Source organism: Cricetulus griseus, chromosome 5 (genome assembly GCF_003668045.3).
Source record: "Cricetulus griseus strain 17A/GY chromosome 5, alternate assembly CriGri-PICRH-1.0, whole genome shotgun sequence".
NCBI lineage: Eukaryota > Metazoa > Chordata > Mammalia > Rodentia > Cricetidae > Cricetulus > Cricetulus griseus.
The window spans coordinates 68,954,532-68,965,877 of NC_048598.1; the positions used below are offsets into that span (position 1 = coordinate 68,954,532).

Here is an 11,346-nt window from a genome sequence, read left to right on the forward strand (position 1 = left end):
TTCATTTCTGCTTAAAGGGTTAACACTAGCTAGGCCCAGATCATTATTAGGAATTCAGAGACTGTGGGAAAGATCAGTGCAGTGCTGAATTATTCATGGATTCTTGGTGCCTTGTCTTCTGCAGGATGCTACAGATGAATTGGATGCCTTACTTCTTTCTCTAACTGAGAATTTGATGGACCACACAGTCACACCCCAGGTAAATATGCCTCACAACAGCAAAGTAGAGACTTGTTTTGAAAATGTTCCTGGTAGGTTCCAATTTTTTTCTTATTTAATAATTAGTATGACTTTTCATTTAAGAAGAGTTTAGGGACTGAGAAAATGGCTCACTAGATAAAGTACTTGCTGCACAATTGTGAGAACCTCAGTTTAGATCCCCAAAACTCAGATAAATCTGGACATGGTAGTGCACATAAGAGGAGACAGAATAGAATTTGGTAGCAAGTGTACACAGTGGAGCATAAGAAGCCCTGCCTTAAACAAATAGACTAACATCTAAGAACCTCCATGTGCACAGTGTCATGTACACACCACATGGACATAAAGAGCTTGTATTTGCTTCTTTAGCATTGCCTTTCTGTACTCAAATTCTGCTGCTTTGAATTGCATTTCACTCTATGGAAATCACATGTCACTATAAGCCCATTCATAATTCAACACCATATTAAATAACATGAGTGAAAACCTGGGGCCTGTAACAGCATGAAGAGTTAAGACAAGGAGCTCTGTGGTTAAGAGCTCTTGCTGCTCTTGCAGAGGACCAAGGTTCTGTTTCTGGTACCCATGTAGTGGCTCACAGCACTAGTTAACTCAAGTTCCAGAGGATCCATTGCCTTCTTCTGGTCTTAGCATTTGTTGAACACTTGTGATGCCCTTACATACATATAGGCAAAACATTCAGTCACATAAAATAAAAATTAAAACAAAAAAATTTTAAGAGTTAAAATAGTAATGTGGGTTTGTTAGTTTATGTCTGTAATCCCAGCTTTCTGGAAGATTGCTGCAAGTCCAAGGCCAGTCTGATCCACAGAGCAAGTTCCAGGCCAGGCAGACATATAGCAAAAGCCTGTCTAAAACTATAAGGACATGTTTATTTTTTTACAAAAAAAAAAGTGGGAGCATAATTAATGAGTAGTATTGAAAATCTCAGCCTTTGTTTAACCTGGAAGACAGCGGTACTCAGTACCATTGCCATAAAGCAAACACAGCACAGTCCATTTCTTCAGCTGGACTTCCAGCTAGAGAGACACAAAACTACTTCAGTGACTGTTAACTGTAGAACAAGAGCTGCTGTGGGAATTAAATGCCTTTCTGAGGATTCAGGGGGTGGAGATGGCACTTTCTATGGTATGGGTTGATTGTATAAAATCATTAATGAACAAACTTGGGTGTGTGTCAAATTAGGTATATCTTGGGAAGACTCCAAAATTTGCATTTACAAAAATGTTCCCAGGTGATATAGTCTGCCAAATAAGAAGACATTACCAAAGGAGAAGAAATAATCCCAAATCTGATCTTGAACCAGACTTGAAATAATCTTGAAATAGACAAGAGATAGCCTCTAAAATTAATGCTTGAAAAAGGAGAACCAACAAAAGCAGGAAAAGACTACCAAGAGGTGCCTTACACAAAAGGAAACCTGAATTAGTATCAAAATACTGGGGGTCGTATCCAATTTAACTTATGTAATTGAAACTCTGAAACAAACTCATTAGACAAAATAGGAAGTCAGACAAGGGTAAGTGACATAAATCCCCATGAGCATAGTTCAGAACACTTACAATAAGTTTGCTCTTTGTCTTAGTGGTACGTGAGCTTTACAAAACCAAAACAGTAGTGTGGCATAGTGGCCCACTATTTAGTCCAGCACTTGGGAGGCAGAGGCAAGTGGATCTACCACTCTCTTTGAGTCTCCATGGGCTTCTGCACACATGAGTACAGAAAGTTACTGGGACATATACATCAATAAATTAATTAAACAGACCAAAGTAGAGAGCTGAGATTTGGGTCAGCAATAGCATGCTTGCCTTGAGAGTGAGGTTCTTATTTAATGTTTTGTCTAGATTACAGCTCCTACTCTTGAGTGTTCACAGGGATGGAGATGTAGCCAATGCAGCTGGGTTTAATCCCTGTAGCCTAAGCTGACCTAGGAGTAACTTATTGTTCTGGCTTTCACCTCTCAAATGTTTCGGTAACAGGTGTGAGTCTCCACCACACCTGAATTGTCTGACTTTTCTATTTTTGACATTTGTTTATGTACCAAGTATGTTTGTGTATTGTGGGTGTGCATACCACTGTGCATGTGGGGTTGGAAAACAACTTGGTGGAGTCCTTCTTTCTTCAGATCACGTGTGTCCCAGGTATTGACCTCAGGTGGTCAGGCTTACCGGAAAGTCCCTTTATCCCCTGAGGTATCTCACTTACCCTTGTCTGACTTCCTATTTTGTCTAATGAGTTTGTCTCAGAGTTTCAATTATATAAGTTAAATTGGATATGACCCCAGTAATTTGATAATAATTCAACTTTCCTCTTGTGTAAGGCAAGTCTGCCTTACTACCAAGACTGCCTTGGTAGTCTCTTCCTGCTTTTGTTGGTTCTCCTTTTTCATACTCATTTCAAGAACAGTAGCTTAGATATCAGTTTGAGGTTACCCACCCCAGTGGTTAGACTATCCATTCTACACAGAGGACAAGTAGCCTGCATGCTTCTAAGCAAAGCCATGGTCAAGCAAGGCCCTTGACTTATCTCAAGAAGCAAAAGTCTCCTTCCTCCCAAACCCAGTGACCTCTGAGGACCAGACCCTCAACTGGCCTTAATAGGTTTGTGTGTGTGCATGTTTAAAAAAAAAATAGTGATTAAATTTGGCCACCTGTATGGTCTTAAGCATCCAATGTGAAAGTATGACCAATATTAAAATAATTAATTATATAAAACAAGCAAACAATGGGCCAGGTCTATGAGTGACTGACATGCTAAGTGGAACAGTCACAGCCATCCCAGATACAACCAAATTCCTGCTGCTCTTTTGTACATTCCTGATTATTCTACTCATGTCTCCTTTGCTTTACAAAGTCTGTAAACTCAGACTAAGCCCACACCCAACATCACTGTCCCTTGGTGAACAGCTGTCACCTGGATCTCTGACCACATCCAACATCACCACCCCTTAGTGAACAGCTGTTACCTAAATCCCTGAACCTGGGTAAGCCTGAGTTGGAACTGTTAGGGTCTTAGTAGTGATGCTAGTAATCTTTGGACCCTGTGCATCCAGTGCCATCTTAATCCTCCACTCAAGTCAAGCCACATTCAAATACTCCTGTGATAACTACAGTGCCTGGAAGTCAGCTAGAGTGGAGACCATATAACCATATATCCTTCTAATGCCCAGTGTCTGCCAGCAGCAGCTTCTGTTCGCTCTCTCTCTCTCTCTCTCTCTCTCTCTCTCTCTCTCTCTCTCTCCCTCTCTCTGTGGGGGGGGGAGTGCATGCGTGCGTGCATGCACGTGCGCACACATATGAATGCACACACACACACAAATAAAAAAATAAATGTAACTTAAAAAATTTTAAGAATAATAAATGAGTTGGGTAGTGGTAGTGCATGACTTTAATCCCAGCACTCAGGAGTCAGAGGCAGGTGGATCTCTTGAGTTCAGTGCCAGCCTGGTCTACAGAATCAGTTCCAGGACAGCCAGGACTATACAAAGAAACCCTGTCTTTAAAGGGGGAGGAGTTAGTAAATGAACTAACAGCAGCAGTAGCATTCCTGAGTTATAATATTTCCTGTTATGGAGATCCTCAGAGTCCTGACAGTCTCTTGAATAGTGTGTGTGCTTTGAAAGCCTGGGGCTGAAAGCTATGTTAGCTCAGGATGCTCCATGGGAACTGCATCTCCTGCAGTGCATTTCACAATAGAAAATATTATGAGTGTAATTATAAAAATCAGTCAGTCTTCTCTGAAACTAAGTGGCTCTGAAATTTGTCTTAGGTATCTTCATCATCCATGATCACACCCCGGTGGATTATTCCAGTAAGTTCATACTATTTTTTTAAGTGCATACTATTTATGATTTTTTTGGTTACAGTTTCAGAAGCTTGAAGGATTCTCAGGTTCTTGTTTTTCCTATAGATATTGGGGCCATTATCAAAGCTCTGTTCATTTAATGGCTTCAGATTTGTGGCTCAATTTTCTGTAAATGCTGAATTATTCAGACAGAATAAAAATAAAAATTTGAGGTGAAAGGGGCTGGAGAAATGGCTCAGTGGTTAAGAGTACTTACTTTTGGCAGGTGGTGGTAGCCCACGCCTCAGCACTCAGGAGGCAGAGGCAGGCCAATCTCTGAGTTTGAGGCCAGCTTGGTTTACAGTGGGAGTTCCAGGACAGGCTTCAAAGCTACATGGAGAAACCCTGTCTTAAAAAGAAAAAAAAAAAAGTACTTACACTTTTTTTTGCAGAAGGCCTAGGTTTGGTTCCCAGCACCTATATGGCAGCTCACAACCATCTGTAACTCCTCTTCCAGACTCCACAGACACCAGGCACACATGTGGTACACAGACAGTACATATAAGCAAAACACCCATACACATAAAATTAAAATAAATAAGCAGCTTGGGCACTGGAGAGATGGCTCAGTGGGTAAGAGCACTAGCTGCTCTTCCAGAGGACTGCAGTTTGATTCTCAGCATCCACATGGTTGCTCACGACTGTCTGTAACCCAAGTTTTAGGGGAGCTGATGCCTCTGGACACCAGCCACACATTTGTGCACAGACATACATGCAGGCAAAACACTATGCACAAAAAATAAGCAGCTGGAAACATGAAATCCTCTTTCCTGCCCCCGTCAGTGGCGCTGATGTGAGGCTGCTGGTGGGCGGTGCATGCTGTTGTCTCTATGTAAAGACATGTTGTCCCTCTCCACAGCAGAGTGCTGCCATCTCCAGCAGGCTTGCAGGATGTGGAAAGTCTGTGGCAGGGGCAGAAGGATGTGCTACTAAAGATGCATACTCACTCATTTCCCCTCCAGCCCCGTTCTTGGTAGATGCTGTGACCAGGTGAGGAAATTACTTCTCGGTTGTAGCTTTCAGGTTATCTGATAGGAGAAAAATGATAAGAAACATTGATTATATTTAAAAAATAACAGTGTTAGATTTTATAAGGTCTTGATTGAATTTCATTGAAAGTGTATAGGTCTTTGAATACTGTTTAACATAGTATTTTTGCTTGCTATTGATAATTTTCCATATAATTATTAGGATTTCTTTGTTTAGTCTTTGCTAGATAAAAAAAAAAATTACAGTAGGCTGTAGATTTCTGTTTTAAAAACCAAGTTGTTATTTATCCTTTCTTGCTTTTACTCTTATGATTGTGGTCTGCTCTCATAGTAGTGAATGGTGGCACTCATTACTACAAAAGACAAGGTGCAGTATGAAGTAGGGTATGACATTCCCATGGTGAGGACCCTCAGGTAGCTTTTACTAGATACTGTGTGAATATGGGTCCTTGGGGGTTATCCCAAAGTCTCCTCTCCATAGCGAATAAACAAAGCCAAGTTCAGATGGAAGCAGAACATGTTGCTTTTATGCTCGTACGGCACTATTCTTACATAATAAGCTTGACTCCTGAAGAAAGGGTTAGATGTATACTAGGGAACCAGGAGCATCAACAATGTAGAAAACATCCTTTGGAATGTCTCATTGCTCATGAGGTGGCACTGCATCACCATTTAGGTCTGTCATCTCTTTTCTCGGTATCTCCATGTGGGCTCCTGGAGCCAAGAGTCCTTCACTAACTAAGTCTCTCTGTCTTTATGCAGCTCTGCTCCTCTGGCTGAAGACCCAGCCTTGAAGCAGAAGTGCTTGCTGACTACTGAGCTCTGAGGGCTGCTGCTCCCCAGTGTATCTGGAATGCCCCACACTGTCCCGTCAACCCTGGATCCAGCTGAGTCCTTTACATGAGAAAACCTACCTGGATTTTACTTCAGATCCCTGAAGAAAAAGTAGCTGCATTTTCCGTCCAACTGCAAGTCTATCCCACATAACTGAAGATATCTTTACGTAGTCAGTTCCTCAATCAGTGAAATTCACTAGCTTCCTTCAAGCTCTTGTCTCCATCTAGCGGTTGCAACTGTTTATAACAACTTATGGCAAGGCTTGCTGTCAACAGCCTTTTCGATGCCTTTTCCCTGTTATGTCAGGGTGAGCACACCTAACCTGAGAGCCTGCTGGAAAAATGAATGGCATTTTTGTGTGCATTACCCCAGAAGTCAGAATTCAGGAAACAGGTGAAAGCACTGTGTGGGTAGATCTCAGGCCAGATCTCACAGTGACTAGGTCTCTCAGGGAAGCTGAGAGCATACAGGTTGTATGTCACCCACACTTTGAATCCTGAGCAGCAATGATCTTACTGCTCTGAATTTGCTTCAGAGGTAGATGTTAGGAGCTACAGAGAGATCATTACCAGGCGTGTGTGAGCTCCCCAGACCCCCTTTCCTGGAGAAAGCATCGCATCACTCACTGTCTATAACTTTGCATGGGGGTGGGGGGACAACAGGTGTCTGGTCAGAGACCTGAGTCCTCAGCCTGAGGCCTGTGCTCTCCTTCCTGATCCAGTGAGGAATGCATCCCTAATAGGCATACCAGTTGTGAATGTCAGCGCTGCAGTGCTCCAGGCAGGGACCTGTGTACGCACAGCCTCCGGTTCTTTCCATATACACTGCGTGAGTTGGTGACTTTCAAGATGAAAAGGAAAGAAAAACACCTGGCAGAAATGAGGGAATGGTGGTGAGAGAGATTGGTTCTTGAATGAATCCCCTAGGAAGCTATGCACAGTATAGTGAATAACGTCTGTTTACATTAGGGTTTTTTAATTCGTTTTTAAAGTTCTCTAGAATTCCCCATTCTTTGTACCAAAAGACGTTCTGTTGTAAAGCAGTACATGCTCATCGTAGAAAAGTGTATGGATATGTGCCTATAATCCCAGCACAGAGAAATGACACTAAAGTAACTTTGTGTGGGCAGAAAGATCAGGACCTCAGTTGCCATGGGGATGGAAATGGCATGCAAACACTGGTAAAACCATTAGTGTTGCCTTGTTACCAAGCACTAATGTTAAGCTGTATCTCCCAGAGTTTGTTCAGCTTTCTGCCTGTCATGTGTATGGTTGAGAGCTCATTCTTCTCAGCTAAAGGGCATCCAGCTCTGTAGTCATTCAAATGTGTGGTTTGTACTACCCTGACTTCCCTGTGGCATAGTATGTGCTCAGGCAAATGCTAGTGTCTGACTGGGAAGCTTGGGGGTTCAGGCTTACAGTTTCCAGGGAAGCTGGACAGTTTAGGAACCACTTTTGTTAAAGGAGACAGAATTGCCCTTCTTGCTGGCTGGCTCCCCCTTAGCCAGTAGGCAGCTCATGCATTTCATTAGCAGTGTTTTTGCCAGTCCTCAGTGGTAAGACATATCTTACAGTATGACACCTAGAATAGAACCCTGGGCTTGATCCAGAACATACTGGACTGGGTATCAGATTTCCAATGTCTTTAAGTCCTGGACAGCCTACCAATTAGCTGTGCTGCTAACCACACAACAGTTAAGGCATGGTGGCTTAGAAGTCCTAAATGTCCCATCCTGTTTAGGATCAAGTACTATTGCTTCAAGATTAAGTAGCTAAAAGTACCCCCATAACATTTGTGTTTCCAGATACCTAAATTCTTGCAGTCAGAATATTGCTAGGACTTTGTTAGGATTCACTTGAATCTCCATTAAAAGAAATCCTGTGTCCTCGTGTCAAGTAGTTAGTTTAGAACTTAGAGTGATGAATTTGCCCTGACAGGTTAGACACACGTGTCAGAAACCTGTAGAAGTGGTAGGTCGGGGCAGTATGTGAGTGATGCAGTCAGAGTGATGATGACAGAGTGAGGCTGGAGGTGGTGACAACTGGGTAAGAAGGCAACTTTCAGTGTGAGGCTGAGTTAGGAAAGGGGCAGCTGCTGACACTGTGCATTTATGTCACATTGGAGATAGTGCCCAGAAACTGCCTGCTGTGTGCCCAGGGGAGCTATCGACAAAGTTTGTGTTGTCTCTCTGGCTGGGAGGGGACTTGGAATAGCAGTTCCCAGTAAGACATGAAGGTCACAGTTAGCAATCTTAGACTCCCCCTCAGCACTGGGAAAGGAGTCTGTACCTATAAATGATGTGGAGATGTCAGCCTGTGGGTAGCAAGTCCTCTCCACACAGGCAGGACTCCAGTTGTCTTTCCTGGTCCTCAGGAGGCTGCTGAACAGAACTACGAGCAGGCTTCTTAGCATCCTACATTGCTTTGAGAAAACTTCTTGTGAAAAACACTTTTTACAGGTCCTGCTGACTGTCAGTAGACACTTGCTTTGCACAGGCTCTGGTGCCCTGGGTGTATCTGGAGATGAGATCTCTGAGCTCTTTCAGGATCTACCGCTTGGTCTTCTTCCCAATTCTGGCTAAAACTTGGACCTCTGTTCTCTTAACTGAGCCCAGTTAAGTGAGTCCTGCTGTCACTTGCTAGATTGTGTACTAGTCATTCAACTGGTGAAGAACTTTGAGGTTTTTTGTTTGTTTTGTGATTTCATTTTTTTCAGTGATAGATCTGTGTAACAGCTCTGGCTGGCCTAGAACACCCTCTGTAGACTAGCCTGACCTCAAATTCAGAGATCCACCTCCCAAGTGCTGAGGGCATGCACCAGCACCACCCAGCAACTTGCCTGTTTTCTAAATATGAGTCTTAAACAAAATTCTTGTCTTCTCATTTAGCAAGTACCATATATTCGTTTGTTGTTTTACTTTGTTGTTTTGAGACAGGGTCTCACTATGTAACCCAGGATGGTCTTGAATCATATCAGTTCTCCTGCCTTAGCTTTCCAAGCACAGGGATTTCAGTTGTGACCCACCAAGCCTAGCATATATTTGTACTGACAAGTTTTGTTTGGTTGGTTTTGGGTTTGAGTTGCTAAGGATCAAAACATGGACCTTGGGTTGAAAATGGTGATGCACACCTGTATAATCCCAGCACTTGGCAGGCAGAGGCAGGTGCATCTCAGTGAGTTGTAGGCAAGCCAGGGCTACATAGTGAGACCCTGTCTCACTCTGCCACCAAGCTATCTCCAGATACAGTAGGTTTGTTCTACAGAGAGCCAGAGATAGCAAATAGTTCACCACTCAGTGCTGCTGGTACTGCATGGCATCATCAGGGGGCAGTACCCAGGAGCATAGCTGTGTTCACTAAAGCTTATTTACAATGAAGCACTAAGCTAGTGGTTCTCAGCCTGTGGGTCACCACCCCCTTTGGAGCCACATAGCAGATATTTACATTATGATTCATAACAGTAGCAAACTTACAGTTATGAAGTAGCAACAAAATAATTTTATAGTTGGGGGGTCACCACAACCAGAGGAATTGTATTAAAGGCATCATGTGGAATTAGGAAGGCTGAGAACCACTGCAAGTGCTGGTCTCAGCTCTGAGAGCAGTGAAGTGCTGCCTGGAGTTCAGCATTCCGGGACATTGTGTCCTTGTCCATGAAACTGCAAGGCAAGATTGTGAGCCACAGCTGTGAGAGTCTTGGTGCCATCCTATTATTTAATCCATCTCTTGACCATGGAGTTGGTTGGACTCTTGGATACATCTGTGAAATAAAGAATGTGTGTTTATAGATCATTTGTGCTTTTTTTCTGGAAAAAACTAAACCTGGGTTTATGGATGGCCAGGATGAACTGGAACCATTCTGGTGTCGCCAGGATGGGGGAACTTGTCCTGCGCTGAGCTCTGCTGTGGTTCACAAGTTGTTGTGGAGTCTTGCTGCTGGTAGGGCTGCAGTTCTCCCTCTTATTACATTGTTGGAGTGATATCCACTAATTCTCAGGATTTCTTATCAGAAGTGTGTGTGTGTGTGTGTGTGTGTGTGTGTGTGTGTGTGTGTGTGTGTGTGTGTGTGTGTGTCTTTCCATGGAATCCTTTACTCTTCATTTTTACATCTGGATACAATAGATGTTATGAGGACTCACCAACTATTTTGTGTTTACTTTTTCTACATGTTAAACTCTGCAGTAGCTTTGAGACTGTAATTTATTTTTGTATCAAGTGCACTATATTCAGCAACTTCTCATTGTATATGTTTGTATTAGAAGCACTACACTGAACCGTGAGGTGTCTGTACACTGAACAAGAATCTAGACATGACCCATTCAAATAAAACGTCTATGAGAATGTCCATGCTTTATAAGCTATTTCTTGAGCATGCATGGCCCTGGCTGAATTGTTAAGTCAGAGCCACCATCAATAATAACCAGACGGAGTGAATTGAAGCACTGATAACAGTGTTCGGGATTTGTGTCAATGGGGGTGTGGGAGATTGGGAGTGGAGATGTTTCTAAAGGCTAAGGCTCTCTCTCATTGGTGTCTGGGAAGATGACTCAGTGGGTACAGCACTTACCTCACATGCATGAGGACCTGAGTTCATATCCCCAGAGCCCACATAAAACCAACTGTGGTAACACGAGTCTATGATCCCAGCACTGCTGCAGTGATACGGAATCAAAGACAGGAGAATCCCTTGAGGCTCAAGGCCCCCCTCATTTGGCATGTGCAGCCTCGAATGCCCATAGATAGATGAGAGACCCTGCCTCTAAGTGAATGGCCAGGAGCTACATGTGAGGTTGTCCTCTGACCTCCACATGCATCTCCTGTACTCACACACATGAGTATATACACAAAGTTTGTTGGTGGTGGTTTTTTTTTTTTTTTAAGGTATTGGTGGGTGAGCATGATGGTGCATACCTGTAACCCCTGGTGGGTGAGCATGATGGTGCATACCTGTAATCCCTGGTGGGTGAGCATGATGGTGTATACCTGTAATCCCAGCACCTGAGAGGCTGGGCAGTCAGTATTCAAAGCTATGATAGACTATATAGCTTTCTATAGTCTGAAAATAAAAACTGTCTCAAAATAAAAATAACCCTTGTTGGTAATACCTAGCCTATCCTGGAAGGCCACAGTGTCATTCCAGGGACTTAGGATAACATCTTGGAACTTGTACTTGTACTGCTCACTACCCACAAGGCCTAGAGTGAATCATCTGTGACCAGAGTCTCAGGACTGTCATCTGAAAGAACACATGCAGTGTGACACATGGCCTCTTGATGATGATAGGCCTCATCCTCTTGATCCCTGGCTCCTTCTTGGGTACAGTTTTCTGTGAACAGCATGGCTGTCCAGGTCATAGGGCAGGTTTCTTTTGGGCCAAAAAGACACCACAACACATGAGATAGCAAGGCTTCTGGGGAAGTAGGAACATCCTCCCTCACTCACTCCTTTGTCCTCCG

General features: G+C 43.3%; 1 protein-coding gene across 4 annotated transcripts in view; it reads left to right on the forward strand.

Moving 5' to 3' along the window:
- Epb41l5 (erythrocyte membrane protein band 4.1 like 5) overlaps window positions 1-10,235 on the forward strand; it is a 112,468-nt gene extending 102,233 nt beyond the window's left edge. For 3 of the 4 annotated variants that reach the window (XM_027417805.2, XM_027417809.2, XM_027417806.1), the window contains 4 exons: window positions 125-199; window positions 3,991-4,032; window positions 4,925-5,055; window positions 5,817-10,235. In XM_027417805.2, the coding sequence (XP_027273606.1) occupies window positions 125-199; window positions 3,991-4,032; window positions 4,925-5,055; window positions 5,817-5,880 (312 nt within the window). In that variant the 3' untranslated portion in view covers window positions 5,881-10,235. The remainder of the gene's footprint in view (window positions 1-124; window positions 200-3,990; window positions 4,033-4,924; window positions 5,056-5,816) is intronic. The other variant, XM_027417808.2, reaches the window with a different exon arrangement.
- Window positions 10,236-11,346: the final 1,111 nt, after the last annotated feature.